General features: G+C 44.9%; 1 protein-coding gene across 2 annotated transcripts in view; it reads left to right on the top strand.

The window, feature by feature from the left end:
- The window catches only part of AVIL (advillin), a 70,274-nt gene extending 57,583 nt beyond the window's left edge, over window positions 1-12,691 (top strand). For both annotated transcript variants that reach the window (XM_077483662.1, XM_077483663.1), the window contains exons 18-20: window positions 728-796; window positions 8,836-8,967; window positions 12,126-12,691. In XM_077483662.1, the coding sequence (XP_077339788.1) occupies window positions 728-796; window positions 8,836-8,967; window positions 12,126-12,239 (315 nt within the window). In that variant the 3' untranslated portion in view covers window positions 12,240-12,691. The remainder of the gene's footprint in view (window positions 1-727; window positions 797-8,835; window positions 8,968-12,125) is intronic.
- Window positions 12,692-18,334: the final 5,643 nt, after the last annotated feature.

The raw sequence follows: 18,334 nt of genomic DNA, 5'->3' as shown, positions 1-18,334 counted from the left end.
ATGTATAATGCCCACAGGGAACTAGCGGGTCAACAACTTTCTTGAAGGAGAGTTTTTTGGGAGGGTAATGAAGTGCAGGTAAGCGTGTGAGCTTATGGATGATGCTTTGGTTAATGTAGGTTGAAAAGTGGAGTGAAAAGTCAAGCGGTTAAACCAATACTCAGGGGTGGACTGACAACTCATGGGGCCCCCTGGCAATTGGAGATTATGGGGCGCCCAGGCAATCAGAGATTATGGGGCCACACAGTATACACAGACATGTTTCTATTGGCTGAGAAGGTACTGGAGAGGTGGGGCAGCTATAATCTCGGGATTTTTAGACCAAAAGGATGTCGGTAAGGGACATTGCAGAGACAGGTGTAAATAAAACACAGATTTTTACATACTGTCCCTGGTTTTACTGAGGTTGGCAACCCTGATGGGGCCCCTTAGTGGCCCAGGGCCCTCGGGCAGTGCCGGAGTGGCTGAATGGTCAGTCCGCCCCTGCCAATACTGTAACAGTAAAATTGAGTAGAACGGATACGTGCAGGAGAACAAGCAGTACTTGGACATTTTAAAGGTTATGGTACGTGACTGGGCCGTGTTTGTAAAACGTGGACATACAGTAAACTAATTTAACTCAGATTAAAAAAATAGAATTCCAATTGTCTGTTTACATCATATTTTACAATATTAAATGAAATATTTTAAATAAACACAGTTTTTGTCATTCCCTTTTTCCCTGTAGAGTGGTAAATCATATGAAGAACTGAAGAAAGAACTAGGCGATACTGGAGCCATAGAGAGGATTACAAGGGTAATGTTCTAACAATTCTACTATAACACAACCTAAAGAGGAGTTTGCACTGGTATTCTAGCCTTCCCATGTGACAGTGCTTTGTATTGGCAACAATGGCAAACTGATGTATCTACATCCCTGGTTAATACCTTTGTCGGGTTATCCCACTCACATGGTCTAATTTACTAAAGTGTGAAGTAAAGTGAATTAAACAACACCTGTACTGAGAGGGGAAAAAAAAAGCCACCACTGCTAAACCCTCCTAAAAATGCTACTTTCCTGGCTGTCGTGCTGATTCAGTCATTTATACTAAAACAGAATGAGTAGATCACAAACTATGTGTCACGTACCTTTAAGCAGAGCCCGGAGTGCAGGGAGTGGCCTCTCGTAGACCTCTGACTCGAGAGACCCTGGTAGTGGTGACAGGGGCTCAGGAGCACAGAGGGGCACAAGTGCCTGACTGGATAGCAGATGGTAAAGGCAGAAGACCGTTGAAGGGGGAGGTGTATTGTAGTCCGGTGTCTGAATGCAGGCAAAGGTGAGATAAGGTCCAGCAGACAGCAGAAGGGTTCCTGTAGTCCAGCAACGGCATACAAGTGATTGCAGGAGGTGACAAACAACGGAGGGGTATTGTAGTCCAACAACGGATGCAGGTGCAATGGATAAGCGGAAGCGGAAGAGTCCAGTAGTCTGTGGCCAAAGGTAGAAGGCTACAAACGCAGAAGGAGTACAGCCAAATATTGCGGAGGACTGGGAGGTGTCCTGTAGTACAACAGCAAGCAACTTACAGTTGACGGATGGTGTAACAGTCCAGGTCAGGCACAGGCGGGCAGATCAGATACAGAAACGGAATCCAGAAGAGTAGTCGGGTACAAGCCAAAGTCGGGGGCAGGCAGCAAACAGCAGAATCGGAAACAAGCCGGGTTCGATACGGATCAGGGTACAGGTACAGGTACAGGTACAGGTTCAAGTTCAGATTCAGATACGGATCACCAGGACGCACAGGAACGCTGTTGATCAGGCAGCAAGGCAGTGAGGCATGGATCCAGTTTAAATAGCGCTATTGGCGCCAATTTGCGTCAAACGGCCGCGCGCGCATGCGCACGCGCACGCACGTGCACGCGCGCACCGCCGATCGCGGTAACGCTCCTGGAACTGGGCAAGAGATCTTCTGCGACTTTCGCCGCTCGGACGTCCGTGAGGAGGATCTTCCTGACATTGCCCCCCCCAATGGGCAGCCTCCGGATGCCCAACTGGGAAATCTTACCTGGGTGAGATCTTTTAAATGCCAGAACCAACCTCTTGGCGTGGATGCCAGTCTCTGGTTCCCAGGAGTTCTCTTCTGGACCATACCCCTTCCACTTCACCAGATACTGTACCTGGTTGCGTCTCTTTCTGCAATCCAAAATTGCTTCTACTTCAAACTCCTCTTCACCATTAATAAGCACAGGTTCAGGAGGGCCCACGTTCCGATCGGTGAAGGGATCCTGGATTGAAGGTCTTAAGAGGGACACATGAAACACTGGGTGAATACGCAGCGATTCTGGTAATTTCAGCTCATAAGCCACATTGTTAATTTTCCTGGAAATTGGGAAAGGACCCACAAATTTTGGGCCCAGTTTTCTAGATGGGCATGTTAATTTTAGATTCAGAGTAGATAACCAAACCAAATCTCCGGGTTTTAGGTCGAGCTCCCCTCTCCTCTTTCTGTCAAAAACTGCTTTGTTGCGTTCTTGAGTTCTTGCCATCGTTTCTTGAAGCAACTTGTTATTGGTGCAGAAAAAGTCCAAAGTTTCTTGAACTGCTGGAACCGTGCATTCTGGGATATTGGCTGATAAGAACTGAGGGTGAAAACCATAGTTCGCAAAGAAGGGAGATTGATTAGTTGCAGAATGAACAGAGTTATTGTAGGAAAACTCGGCAAGTGGTAAAAGGGATACCCAATCGTCTTGCGAAAAAGAAGAATAACACCGCAAATACTGCTCAAGGGTCTGGTTCGTTCGTTCGGTCTGGCCGTTGGTCTGGGGATGATAGGCAGACGAGAACGAAAGATCAATTTTCAAGGACTTACATAAAGCTCTCCAAAATTTTGATGTAAATTGTACCCCTCGGTCGGAAACAATGTTCGCAGGTATACCGTGGAGTCTTACAATCTCCTTAATGAAGATCCTTGCGGTCTCAGGGGCAGAAGGTGTACCCTTCATGGGCAGAAAGTGAGCCATTTTGGACAATCTGTCGACCACCACAAGGATAGTGGTGAAGCCTTCTGACGGAGGTAATTCTACAATAAAGTCTATGGAAATCATTTTCCAAGGCCTTTCCGGGATGGGGAGTGGTTTCAGCAACCCCCAGGCTTTGGTCTTGCTACTCTTGTTCTGGGTACAGGTAATGCAAGATTCAACATAAAGTTTACAGTCTCTTAGCAGCTGAGGCCACCAGAAGGTGCGTTGGAGAAGTTCGGCGGTCTTGTGTACCCCAAAATGACCGGCCAATTTGTGGTCGTGGCAAGACTTGAGAACAGCAACCCGTAGTTGTTGGGGCACGTAGATCTTGTTTTCATGCCATAACAAGTTATTGCTAGAGAGTAAGGTGGTGTTTGAGGGATGTGGAGCTGAAGATGAAGCCTGCTTAAGTTGGGATAGAAGATCTTCCTGGAGCATAAGGAAATTTCCGGGCGCAAGGATGGTGTCTGTGGGTTGAAGAACTTCGGGTTCGCTGAACATCCGGGATAGCGCGTCGGGTTTGGTGTTCTTTGATCCGGGCCTATAGGTTATGTGGAAGGAAAATCTTGTAAAGAACAGTGCCCATCTGGCCTGACGCGGCTTCAGCCTCTTAGCAGTCTTTAAATACTCTAAGTTCTTGTGGTCAGTGTATACCAGAATGGGATGAGCTGCTCCCTCCAGGAGATAGCGCCATTCCTCAAGTGCGGCTTTGATAGCGAGTAACTCCCTGTCCCCGACATCATAATTCTTTTCCGCTTCAGACAATTTACGTGAGAAGAACGCCACTGGGTGCAATAAAGCCTTTGGGCCCTGTCTCTGAGAAAGGACTGCTCCCACTGCAACTTCGGATGCATCCACCTCAAGGATGTAGGGTAGCGCAGAATTAGGATGCTTCAGGACAGATGCTGATACAAATTGTTCTTTAAGGGAAGAAAATGCGGCCTGTGCCTCCGGAGTCCACTGGAACTTGATACCTTGTCTCGTTAATCTGGTGATTGGAGCGATGATTGTAGAAAATCCCTTGATGAATTTTCGATAAAAATTCGCAAACCCCACAAAGCGTTGAATTCCTCTTTTATCAGTAGGGGCTGGCCAGTCCAGGATGGCCGAAACTTTTTGCGGATCCATCTTGATTCCATCCACCGAAATAATCAGCCCCAAAAACTGAATGCTGCGACGTTCAAACTCGCACTTCTCAGGTTTTGCGTACAAGCCGTGTTGGCGAAGCCGAGTGAGAACCTTCTTAACGTGTTCCCTGTGAGCTGGCAGAGAGGGGGAGAAAATTAAGATGTCGTCCAGATATACTATAACAAACAGGTCGAGAAAATCTCTAAAGATATCATTCACAAAATGCTGGAAAGTCGCAGGAGCGTTGCATAGCCCAAAGGGCATTACGAGATATTCAAAATGTCCGAAGCGGGTGCGGAAGGCAGTCTTCCATTCGTCCCCGCTTCGGATACGGACCAAATTATAGGCTCCGCAAAGATCCAATTTTGTGAAGATACTAGCTGATCCAAGGCGCTGGAATAATTCGGGTACCAAAGGCAGTGGGTACCGGTTCTTGACTGTAACTTTATTTAAGTCCCGGTAGTCAACACAAGGGCGGAGAGAATGGTCCTTCTTTTCTACAAAAAAGATTCCTGCCCCAGCTGGGGACGTAGAAGGACGTATGAACCCCTTTTTCAGATTGTCGTCAATGTAAGTCCTGAGAGTCTCCAATTCCACTTCTGTTAAGGGAAATATTCTCCCGAAAGGGATTTCGGCTCCGGGAAGGATCTCAATTGGGCAATCGTAGGGTCTATGAGGGGGAAGTGTTTCTGCCCCCTTCTTGCTGAACACGTCCAGGAAGTCATGGTAGGTCTCAGGAACGTGCTGGCGAGTCTCAACATCGGTCTCCATGCACATTAAATGGGGTGAAACCTTCGTTGATTCTTGAAAGCAGTGTTGACGACAATAGGGGGAGAAAAAGAAAATGTTTCCGGTGGACCAGTCTATTTGCGGGTTGTGTGCCCGAAGCCAGGGCATACCCAGTATGATAGGGAAAAGGGGAGATTCAATAATGTCCAGGCAGAGTTGTTCCTGATGGTTACCGGAAATAGTAGCAGTCAAAGGACATGTCTCTTGTGTCACTGGTCCTGATTTGATAGCTGACCCATCGGCAAGGTGTACAGACAGCCCTTTCGCCCTGGGCCGTAAGGGCACTTGGAACTTTTGGGCAAACGATAAGTCCATAAATCCACTGCACGCTCCAGAATCAACTATTGCGGGGACTTGAATGTTCCCTCCGGGTAGCTGAAGAGAGACGGGAACAGCCAGGTGAGTAGCATTACTAGGCACAGCAGGTAAAACAGGAGAAGATACAGAAGAATGCTTACGGAATTTGGCAGGACAGGATCTCACGTAATGTCCGGGTTCTCCACAGTAAAGACACAGATTGTTGAGCTGCCGGCGTTGTCGTTCCTCGGTGGTGAGCGTTGGTCTAAGTAAGCCCAGTTGCATGGGTTCAGGCGTGTCAGCAGCAGGATGTGCAGGGGAATTAGGTACACGGGGTAACATCCAGACTGGTCGGGACGGCCCGGCAGTGCGTTCTGTTCTCCGTTCTCTCAAGCGTCTGTCTATCTGGATGGAGAGGTTGATAAGGGCTTCAAGAGTTGCTGGAACACCCACCCGGGCCAATTCATCCTTTAGAGGTTCAGAGAGTCCCATGCGAAACTGGTATCGCAGAGCAGCATCGTTCCAGGTAGTATCGGAACTCCAGCGCCGAAATTCAGACGCATAGTCCTCTGCCGCTCTGCGGCCTTGCTGAAGAGAATATAAAGCTGCTTCCGCTGTGGCCGCCTGTTGAGGATCCTCATAGAGCAAACCCATGGCTTGAAAAAAGGTATTCAGGTTATTAAGGCAGGCTTCCTTTTGCTCCAAAAGGCGGTGGGCCCAAGCCTGGGGCTCACCCAGTAGGAGGGAGATAACAAAACCCACCTTAGTGGATTCTAGAGAGAAAGTTCTGGGTTGAAGTGCAAAAAACAATTCACAGGCATTGCGAAAAGCTCTATACTTGCTGCGATTTCCCGAAAACCTCTCCGGAGTTGGGACCTTGGGTTCAGGGGGTAACATAACCACTGATGGCGCAGAAGAAGTTCCCGACACGGTAGGGCCTGTGGTAGATAGGACCTGGACACGCTCTTCCAATCGAGAATAGCCTTCTTGTAGAGATTTAACAGCCTGGGTAAGTCCAGCAAGATGACGGCATAAATCATCCATGGCCGAATCTCCCTGCGTGGGCTCAGACATGGCTGCCTGATACTGTCACGTACCTTTAAGCAGAGCCCGGAGTGCAGGGAGTGGCCTCTCGTAGACCTCTGACTCGAGAGACCCTGGTAGTGGTGACAGGGGCTCAGGAGCACAGAGGGGCACAAGTGCCTGACTGGATAGCAGATGGTAAAGGCAGAAGACCGTTGAAGGAGGAGGTGTATTGTAGTCCGGTGTCTGAATGCAGGCAAAGGTGAGATAAGGTCCAGCAGACAGCAGAAGGGTTCCTGTAGTCCAGCAACGGCATACAAGTGATTGCAGGAGGTGACAAACAACGGAGGGGTATTGTAGTCCAACAACGGATGCAGGTGCAATGGATAAGCGGAAGCGGAAGAGTCCAGTAGTCTGTGGCCAAAGGTAGAAGGCTACAAACACAGAAGGAGTACAGCCAAATATTGCGGAGGACTGGGAGGTGTCCTGTAGTACAACAGCAAGCAACTTACAGTTGACGGATGGTGTAACAGTCCAGGTCAGGCACAGGCGGGCAGATCAGATACAGAAACGGAATCCAGAAGAGTAGTCGGGTACAAGCCAAAGTCGGGGGGCAGGCAGCAAACAGCAGAATCGGAAACAAGCCGGGTTCGATACGGATCAGGGTACAGGTACAGGTACAGGTTCAGGTTCAGATTCAGATACGGATCACCAGGACGCACAGGAACGCTGTTGATCAGGCAGCAAGGCAGTGAGGCATGGATCCAGTTTAAATAGCGCTATTGGCGCCAATTTGCGTCAAACGGCCGCGCGCGCACCCGCGTGCGCGCTCCCGCGTGCATGCGCACGCGCGCGCGCACGTGCACGCGCGCACCGCCGATCGCGGTAACGCTCCTGGAACTGGGCAAGAGATCTTCTGCGACTTTCGCCGCTCGGACGTCCGTGAGGAGGATCTTCCTGACACTATGACATTGCCTGTTGAATACCTGTTCCAGGGCATTGACTCATTTGAAGCCACTGGATCTGCATGACAGCCAGGTTAGAACTGACAGCTTGATCAGCACAGATGTCTTGAAGAGGCGTTAATTGTGTTAACTTAAAACCTCCAGTTACTGTATGTGATATTCTCTTCGTTTCACATTCTAGTAAACCAGGACCACAAAAGTACATTGATCATTAAAAATTTGCTGAATGTAGTTCGCACATCAGGTAGAACATGTGCAGTGACTTTTTAAGCCTCGTATACACGATTGGATTGTTGGCCAACAAAACCGTGGAATTTTGTCCGAAGGGCGTTGGCACCAAACTTGTCTTGCATACACATGGCCACACAATCGTTGGCCAACAATTACTAACGTAGTGACGTACTGGGTGGTTTTTCAGCTCTTTAGCGCCACCCTTTGGGCTCCTTCTGCTAATTTTGAGTTAGTAGAAGTTTGTTGAGTGTTGATTTGTGCTTTTAATTTTGCGCTTTTCATTTTGCGCTTTTCATTTCATTTCTGAATGGCCATTCATCAACCAGACATGTTGCAGAATCGGAGGAGATAACGTGTTATTTATTATTGGCCTTGGTGTTATTGCTTTGATGGTTTTTTTGGTTGAATAATGATTTGATTTGGTATATTTTCTATATTTTTGGATGCATAGAATGCACTTTTTGGTCAAGTTCTATTGGCAGACCGCATGTCTAATTTTATTTGTTTTATTTTTTTTAATGCACAGTAAAAAAAATTGTGTAGAATAATACTTGTCTATGTGTTTTACTTCAAATGACAGCTTAGGTGTAGGCAGTTACATTTTTTTTTTAAATGTAAAATTGACAAGGGACACCAAAATAATTGTATTTTTGATCTTAAAAACTATGGAATAATGGTGTGGTGGTAACTTGCTCAAAAAAAAAAAAAAAAAAAGCATAATAATATTATTCTTGATAACATAAAAAAAAAAAAAGATGTTGAAAATTTGTTTGCAATAACTCCATCAGTATCACCAGTAAAGCAGCTTCATTATTATCCCATTAAAGAAGAAGAGAATGTACGCTACATTTGGAGATTCCATTCTCCATTATGAATGCTAGTTTACAAGACCGACCGCTTCTGGCTCATTCTTGCTACCGAGCATGCGTTTTTGTACTTTGGACTTTTGTCCGCCGGACTTGTGTACACACGCTCGAAAAATCCGACAACACACATTTGTCCACGGAAAATTTGAAAACCTGCTAGCCAACATTTGTTGGTGGAAAGCCCGACAACAATTGTCCAATGGAGCATACATTTACCAACAACAGCCTGACATCGAACATTTCCCGACAACAGCCTGACATCGAACATTTCCCGACAACAGCCTGACATCGAACATTTCCCGTTGGAAAGTCCGATCGTGGCTTTAATCTACATTTCAGCAAAATAGCTCATATCAATAAATGATTATTAAATATGAATACTGATATGTATATGAAATATGTATACTGTATATGCAGTGTGTAGTTTGGAAGGGGTAAATGCAAATGAAAAGGTTGTATCCACTACAGGCAGTGAATAGGGAGGCTTACAAGCATGAACAGTACTGTAAAATAATACTATGCTTTGTATCTCACAGGAAGCAAATGGAGTTGTGCTGTCCCCCAGCTCCCCAAGTGCGAACAGTGTCTATCAGTGTTTTCCCCTTGATGCTTTAAAAGGCAAACAAAAACATGAGCTGCCAGAAGGCGTGGATCCCACAAAGAAAGAGGTGAGGTCAGGCGATGAATGGAGTACGAGAACTTGATATACCCGATATTGTCATAAGTATTGGGACACCTGCCTTTACACGCACATGAACTTTAATGGAATTCCAGTCTTGAGTATATAATGGCATCTCAATATTGATTTGGCCCACCCTTTGCAGCTATACAGTAACAGCTACAACTCTTCTGGGAAGGCTGTCTGCAAGGTTAAGGAGCGTGTCTATGGAAATGTTTGACCATTCTTCCAGAAGCGCATTTGTGAGGTCAGGCACTGATGTTGGAGGAGAAGGCCTGGCTCGCAGTCTCCACTCTAATTCATCCCAAAGATGTTCTATTGGCTTCAGGACTCCACCCCAAACTCGCTCATCCATGTCTTTATGGACCTTGTTTTGTGCACTGGTCCAAATCATTTGGTGGAGGGGGATTATGGTGTGGGGTTGTTTTTCAGAGGTTGGGCTTGACCCCTTAGTTCCAACATGACTGCGCATCAGTACACAAACATAAGTCTTGCAGGTTCAATTGGATGTTAAAAGAAGAAAAAACAAAACAAGCCTTTAACATGTTACTAAACCCACATCATAAAGAACTATCAATAAATGGTGTATTACATGCTGTTCATACTCACTCAGCCAGTATGAGATTCGTTTTCTGTATCCTGCAAAAAACCTGGTTGATCCTGCTGTTCTCTATCTTCCCCTTCTGTCCAAGTCCCCAATTCAGCTTGGGATTTTGCAGAGCAGTGTTGGCAGCTCTGCACATGCTCAGTTTTCAGTGAGTTTCTATGCTTAGCATTTCCTCCCTATCACATCTGTGCAGCCCATGTGACTACAGAGTCACATATCTGTGCGTTTACACAGTGGTAAATGACAGCCTACTCCTTCCCTCCTCCTCTATGTCCACTAACCAGCTAAACAGAATGGAGGTTAGATATTACATGTAGATTGATGTAGGCTTCACTCTTAAGACACAGGCTGGAGAGGCTTGATAGAGCCTGTGACTGTACAGAAATCCACCCGTACCATGTTATTGCAAAAAATGATAACAATTTGAATTTATATATATATATATATATTTGTATGGCAATTCAAAACAGTTTATTGATATAAAATATTTATTTTTACTCTGTATCCCAAAGGCAGTTTTTTTGTTTTTTTAACATGTGACCAGCAGCAAAGGATTCTAGAATTTCCTCCTGCTTATGTTTCCTTGCATACAGCCTGGGAAAAAGCTGGTCCACACACAGAAATAGACGGGACAATGTAAATTAAACTGTGTGTGTTTAGTATGACTTTAAGAGCCATAGAAATGCTTGTTAGCATATTGAAACATCTGTGTACAAGTATAGTGCCTTGAAAAAGTATTCATACCCCTTGAAATTTTCCACATCTTGTCATGTTACAACAAAAAACTTATTTTATTGGGATTTTATGTGATAGACCAACACAAGGTGGCACATAATTGTTAAGTGAAAGGAAAATGATAAAATGGTTTTCAATTTTTTTTTTTACAAATAAATATGTGAAAAAAGTGTGGTGTGTATTTGCATTCAGCCCTCCTGAATTAATACTTTGTAGAACCCCCTTTCGCTGCAATTACAGCTGCAAGTCTTTTTGGGGATGTCTTTACCGGCTTTGCACATCTAGAGAGTGACATTTTTGTAAAATAGCTCAAGCTCTGCCAGATTGGATGGAGAGTGTCTGTGAACAGCAATTTTCAAGCCTTGCCACAGATTCTCAATTGGATTTAGGTCTGAACTTTGACTGGGCAATTCTAACACATGACTATGCTTTGGTCTAAACCATTTCATTGTAGCTTTGGCTGTGTTTGGGGTCGTTGTCCTGCTGGAAGGTGAACCTCCGCCCCAGTCTCAAGTCTTTTGCATACTTTTCTTCTAAGATTGCCCTGTATTTGGCTCCATCCATCTTCCCATCAACTCTGACCAACTTCCCTGTCCTGAAGATGCTGAAGAAAAGCATCCCCACAACATGATGTGGCCACCAACATGTTTCACAGTGGCGATGGTGTGTTCATGGTGATGTGCAGTGTTAGTTTTCTGCCACACATAGCGTTTTGCTTTTAGGTCAAAAAGTTACATTTTGGTCTCATTTGACTTCTTCCACGTTTGCTGTGTCCTCCAGATGGTTTCTCGCAAACGGCAAACAGGACTTCTTATGGCTTTCTTTCAACAATGTCTTTCTTCTTGCCACTCTTTCATAAAGGCCAGATTTGTGGAGTGCAAGACTAATAGTTGTCCTGTGGACAGATTCTCTCACATGAGTTGTAGATTTCTGCCGCTCCTCCACCATGGGCCTCTTGGCTGCTTCCCTGGTCAATGCTCTCTTTGCCCGGCCTAGGTTTGCAGTTGTGCCATACCCTTTCAATTTTCGGATGATGGATTGAACAGTGCTTCATGAGATGCTCAAAGCTTGGGATATTTTTTTTTTTATCCCTGAGCTGTCTTGTGTGTTCCTTGGCCTTCGTGATGCTGTTTTTCCACTAAGGTTTTCTAACAAACCTCTGAGGGCTTCACAGAACAGCTGCATTTATACTGATATTGAGTTACATGCAGGTGGACTCTATTTACTAAATTAGGTGAAGACAATTAGTTCTACTAGATTTTAGTTAATGGTATCAGAGTAAAGGGGGCTGAATACAAATGCACATCACACTTATTACACACTTTTCAGATATTTGTAAAAAAAATTATAATAATAATTTTCCTTCCACTTAACAATTACGTGTCACTTTTTGTTGGTCTATCACATAAAATCCCAATGAATACATTTTCAAGGCACTGTAGGTACCAGGCTGTCATGGCCTTTTCTATGGAGAAAAGCTGTTGGTGTGTGAGTCCTATCCTTATATTGCCATAGTGCAGGGATATGCAATTAGCGGACCTCCAGCTGTTGCAGAACTACAAGTCCCATGAGGCATAGCAAGACTCTGACAGCCACAAGCATAATGACCAGAGGCAGAGGCATGATGGGACTTGTAGTTTTGCAACAGCTGGAGGTCCGCTAATTGCATAACCCCGCCATAGAAAGATGACTGGAAGACTGCTGAAAAGGTTTAGATTATCTGAATGCTGTCTGTGGCTAGTAGTAACAAAAAATAAATAACATTTTATTTCTCTCATTTGTAATTATCTGTGTTTACATTCCAGAACTACCTTTCAGACCATGACTTTGTTGATACGTTTGGGATGACCAGGGGAGAATTTTCAGCTTTACCTGCATGGAAACAACTAAGCTTGAAAAAAGGAATTGGACTTTTCTAAGAATGCCATGCACATCATACAATCTTGAAGCCATGGGCGTTATTGACAAGTAGAATTGTATTATTTCACAAACTGCTGTCAGGCAGCACTGAACTAAGCGTGAATCTAAACATCAATATAAAGTTATATATGACAGGATGCTATACTTAATACATACCTCTTATGAGCTGCGGCAATACTGCTTGTCATATACAAAGCGCCATGTACAATTCTCACCTTTTACTGCCATGTCTCAGCTCTGATCTGCTGCTTGACCAGGATCTGGAATCTCCTGTCCCCTAAGGTCCTCACAATGCTCTACAAGCACTACCTGCGAGTTAGGCACACACTAAGGGCATTCTCTCCTGCCTTACTCTGTGTAACATACAGGAATTTTTTGTTTTAGTTTTATAGCCTGGTATATTTAAGGTGCAATGATAAATAAAGTTTACTTGCTATGCCTTTTTGTTGGAGCCAAAGAATTGAAATAATAATTTGTAACTATTCCCAATGTATTTACTGACCACGGTGTGTTCTCCTGCTTAGTGTGGTCAGTTTTTAATAGGAAAGCAGAAGGACTGCCAGAAACACCAGGGATTTCACACAAAGGAAGCAATACAAAAGGGAACAGGATACGTTTAAAAGTACATGGAACAGTAGGCACATATCAGGAATATGAAATGTTGGGTTTAGATATTCGTTAACTGCCATACACCTTATAAAACCTTAGATCACACGTGAAGATTGAATTTATATTTATAATTTAGGATAGGGTGGAATGGTTGAAAGGATTTCCCTTTTTGATATCTGTATCTTCACTTCCTGTCCTGTAGACTCAATGTGAGGGAAATCCTTAGAAGGTTGTCAAGAAACAAAATGTCTCCATTTCAATATTCCCCCTCCATTCCTGTTCTGGTGGTACCTCGAATGTGTGGACTTAGCCCTTGTACACACAGTTGGACATTCCGATCACCAAATTTTGTCCGAAACTGGTGTTGCATACACACAGTCGGACAAAGTTGTCGGAAAATCCGATTGTTCGGAACGTGATGATGTTCGTTCGTTCCGATTAGTAGCCAATAGCTTTGGTCTCGTAATTTGATCTGAGCATGCGTGGCACTTTGTTCGATTGGAATTTTCTACAAACGATGGGACAAAGTCCAATCGGATCATGTTGTTGGAAAATTTTATATCCAGCTTCCAAACTTTGTTGGTCTGACATTCCGACGGAAAAAGTCAGATCGAGCCCACGCACGGTCGGATTATCCGACAACACGGGCCGATCTGACATTTTCCGTGTGTACAAGGGCTTACCCTCACATTCATTCCTGGTGACCAGAACAAGCAGAGAATGAACCTACCTAATGGGGGTCACAGACAGCGATAACAAAATTACTGACAGTGGTTTTAACCGTTCACCAAATCTAAAAAAAAAAAAACAAACAAAAAAAGTCTATAGTTACACTTTAAGCACTTGACTACCATCATTAGTTTTAAAAATGGTGGATTGGTGGATGTGCTCTGTTTACATCTGTCTGTAATCACACTATCAGATGGCACAGCTCACAGGCAAAATGCACAGACCATAGTGGTTCTGTGCCGTGCCTTGTAAATGACAATCACAGCAATCACAAAGGTAAACGCTACTACTACTACTACTACTACATTTGAGAGTTCCCCTCCATCCTTTCACAACAGAGGAAAGAAGAGTGAATCAATAGATCATAGGCAGCAGCCTATTTACCCCCTATTTACATTAATTTTAGTATGAGATCTTTTGTTTTTAGGCCTTTCAACCCCGACTCCTCTCTGAGTGTAAGCTGTAGATCTCATTTCCATCCAGTATAATAACACTTTCACCTCATTTATCCTTCACAATGACCCCCTCATCTCCTTCCCAGTGGTTAGTAAATACCACCAAAAGAAAGCTCTAGGATATAAAAGTAATTTGGGTACAGTGTGGCATGACTGAATAGTTGTCAAAGTATTGCAGCACTGGAATCGCAAATAGCCTGGTTATAAAGGGGTATTTCAGGCTAGTATGCAAGTGGTTAAATTTAGGAGGAAGCGATCACCCTAGTACCAGGATTATAGTGCGGGAGGGTTATATTAAGGAAAAGGCATCTTATATTATTTCCCTTCCCTGGCATTAAGTACGTTAGCTCCACATGCGTCAAGTTCTCATTGACTGTAGAGAGGTGACGGGCTAGAAAATTTTGGTATCAACATTCAATAAAGGAAATTAGCCTGTAGGAGGCTGGTCCTCGGAACCAACACAATAATAGCTTCCTCCATAGACACAGGGAGTTAATCCAGGGAGGTGAATTCTGCAATAAGGGAGGTAAGTTTAGGAGCCATCAGCTCAACAAATTGATATCAAATTTCCATCGGGAGTCCATCTGCACCAGGGATTTACCACCCTGGAAACAACTTCGCCTCTTGAACCCTGCTCTAGGGAGATGTGGGCCTCCAGCTGCTCCTGAGCTATTTTCCTAGTCAAAATATTGTAACCCCTAAAGCTTATTATCTGCTTGAAAGCTAAAAAAATTTTTTTCCAAGCTCTGGGAGGCAAGAAAACTGAAATTTCACTAAGTGGTAATTGACTTTAGAGCACTTTCACACTGGGGCGGGCGTCGGTGGTAAAGTGCCGTTACCATAGTTTTTGTGGCGCTTTTCAGCCGTTAGCGGGGAGCTTTAACCCCCACTAATGGACGGAAGAGGGTTAAAAGCAGCGCTTTGCCAGCGCGGCCCATTGATTTCAATGGGCAGGGGCACCTCTCCTACAGCACCTCAAAGATGCTGCTTGCAGGACTTTTTTTTTAGTGTCCTGCCAGCTCACCGCTCCAGTGTGAAAGCACTCGGGGTTTCACACTGGAGTGAGAGGAGAGACGCTTTCCATGTGTTATTTTTAGCACCTCAGTGTGAAAGCAGCCTTACATATAACTTAAGGGACAGCAAATTCTAGAGATGATAAAGTAGCATGAGGCTGGGTTCACACCTATGCGAATTGGTTTCAGATTACTGCATCCAATTCACATAGCAGGAGAATGTGACTGCCTCTCTATGGAGCCCGTTCACATATCCCTGCAGCAGGTCCGGTGCGATTTGCTGGAAAAACATATGCCTTTTTTGGTCCGTTTCAGGTCCAAATTCAGCCCAAAATTCAGGCTGAAATCAGACCTCAAATGGTGAGCCAGGACGCACAGGACCCTTGCTGTGTGATGGAGCTGGCGATGGTGTGAACCCAGCCTTAAAGTGCAAGCACTCTAGGGTATTGCCAAGTAACTGCACTCGCCTTCAGATCAGTTCCTCTGTGCCTTTGGAAGATGCTGGGTCCTAACCCTAGGTTGTTTACAGGGTCCCAAGTCTTAACTCCTCTCCACTTAAAATTTAAACCCTGACTGTTGTAACATTAACCCCTAACCCCTCAGCCATACAACTGCCAGGCTGGGTTCACACCTATGCGAATTGGACAAGGGTTTCCCCACATCCAATTTGCATAGCAGGAGATTGTGACCGACTCTCTATGGAGCCCGTTCACATCTCTCCGCAGCGGCTCCTGTGCGTCTTTTGGTCCGTTTCAGTTCTGAATTCAGCCCAAAATTCAGGCTGAAATCGGACCTGAAATGGTGAATGGAGATGCACCGGACTCCTGCAGTGAGCCACTGCGTGTTCTAGTGTGAACCCAGCCTTAAATGTCTATATGACTAAGTCTCAGTTCTGAATAACTTCCAGCCAACTGGGTCCTGTGAAAGTGAATAATTGTGCCTGACCATAGATGAGTTTTTTTTCTTTCAACCAACAAGTTGAAAAAACTGACTTGAATGTGTGGATGGGGGAATTCTCCCCACTGTGTATTTTGGCAGCAGGGAGACTCTCCCGCCCTCTGAATACACTGATCTGCACTGCAGTCTATTGCCTGTAGAGCTGATTAAGCAAAACAGAAAAAATAGTAGATGTGATCGATAGATTGACTTCTGCTCAACCACAGTGACCATACACGGATTGAAGTTTGGCTGGTCCCTGCTAAACTGAAAGAAATGTTTGACACAATGTACGGTCAGCTTAAAGCGTAACTTTACTCATAACAACCTGATAAAAATATAATATAATAATATAATATTCTTTAGCAAGGAACATACATTCCACATTAATCACTATGCTCCCAAAATTAGTGTGTGCTGTAAATTGCCTCCAGCATTGCTCCAATTTCTTCTTGCCAGACACTGCTATTTTGCTAAAGCCCAGAGCCCCTGAACAGCAGTAAATCATAAAGCAGATCTAAACCCATCAATTTAAACGGTTTTAAAAAAATATGATTTTTTTTTTCATCATACTTACCTGTAAAATACTTTTCTTTGAGTACATCATGGCACACAGTCAGGCTAATATTCATTACCTGCTGGGTTATACTTCATCTCCAGGTGAACGGACACTGGTAGACCAAAGGTCTTTAGACAGGAAGTGATCCCCTATATATCCCCTCCCATACAGGAAGCATTTCAGCTTTGTAGCAAGCGCTGAATCCTCAAAAAAAGAGGGGAGGGACCTCTCTGTCCCGTGATGTACTCAAAAAAAAGGATTTTACAGGTAAGTATGATGAAAAAAATCCTATTCTCTTTTTCATACATCATGGGACACAGAAATACGCTAATATACATTACCTACTGGGATGTTCCAGAGCAATAGCCTTGAGGGGAGGGAGACAACCCGCCAAAAAATGGCCATCAGAACTTATACGGCAGCAGGCAGTACACTACGGCCAAAAGCCAAATTCTTGTCTGCTCGAACATCCAATAGATAACATTTTGTGAACGTATGCACTGAAGACCAGGTAGCAGCCTTAGAAATCTGAGCCACAGATACCTGATGGCTAAAAGCCCAGGAGGTTCCTACACCCCTGGTAGAACGAGCTCTTACCCTAAAGCAGTGTTTCTCAATTCCAGTCCTCATGGCCCACTAACAGGTCATGTTTTCAGGCTTTCCATTATTTTGCACAGGTGATTTGATCAGTTTCACTGCCTTAGTAATTACCCTAGCTGTTTCATCTGAGGGAATTCCTGAAAACATGACCTGTTAGTGGGCCATGAGGACTGGAATTGAGAAACACTGCCCTAAAGGAAGGAGCTTTATGTTTCAGAATGTAGGCCTGAATGACCAATTGACGGACCCAATTGGCAATGGAAGCTTGGAAGCTGCCTGCCCTTTCTTGGGTCCTTTTGGTGAAACAAAAAATAAGTCTGAACCTCGGATCTCCGCAGATCTAGACAAATAAACCTTGACTGCCTGGACAGTGTCCAAGGAGTGCAGTCGTCTCTCTTCTGCCGAACGAGGCTGAGAGAAAAAAAAGAAGGCAAAATAATGTCCTGATTTAAATGAAAGGCTGACACCACTTTTGGCAAAAAGGATTGTCATGGTTATGCAGTGATCTTCATGTTTGCTTACTTCCCCTCATGTGTTCAGACTAAGAGGCCAGCCACTTCCACCTGGTGGTTTTTATAACCTTTCCTCTAAGCATGGCTCCACCCCAGGCCCTATCAGGGAACCTTATATTAACCTGTGCACTGCAAGCCAACAGTGCTGATCAACCATTGTGTATTCCTTTGTGTGTTTAGCTTCCTGTTACCTGCCGTGTGCTCTTCTGTTGTTCCGTTACCAACTTTGGCGTGTCTTTGACTATCCCTGTTTGCCTGTGATCCTGACCTTTTGGCGTGTCCCAGACTATTCCTGTCTGCTTGTGGCCCCAACCTTGGCTTTGTCCCTCACCATCCCTATCCTCCTGTTGCCTACTGTGGGTGTGAGCTGGGGGTTGCGACCTGGAGCCAGTTGCAGCCAAGTCCATCCTCACCACTCGAGGCTCTGGTAAACACCTGCTGGCTCTTAGACTCCGCGCCCCAGGGAATCTTACACTCTAACCCCGATGGGACCTGTCTCCCGTCCGCAGCAGTCAGCCATAGGGTCCAAAACCTTGCGGTGCACTCCTGATCCCTACAGTGTGCATCTGTCACCTCGCCTCAAGGTGACCTGACAGTTTGATCAGCCATGGACCCGGCTAACGTGCCGCTTCCTGCAGATGATCCATTGCTGAGCTTAGTTCGCAGACTTGAGACCCAAGA

The sequence above is a fragment of the Lithobates pipiens genome, unplaced genomic scaffold (assembly GCF_037356315.1).
Source record: "Lithobates pipiens isolate NorthernLeopardFrog02 unplaced genomic scaffold, aLitPip1_a1.2 Scaffold_16, whole genome shotgun sequence".
NCBI classification, from domain to species: domain Eukaryota; kingdom Metazoa; phylum Chordata; class Amphibia; order Anura; family Ranidae; genus Lithobates; species Lithobates pipiens.
Note: the sequence above shows the minus strand (reverse complement) of the source record. Positions and strands in the feature narration are given on the sequence as shown.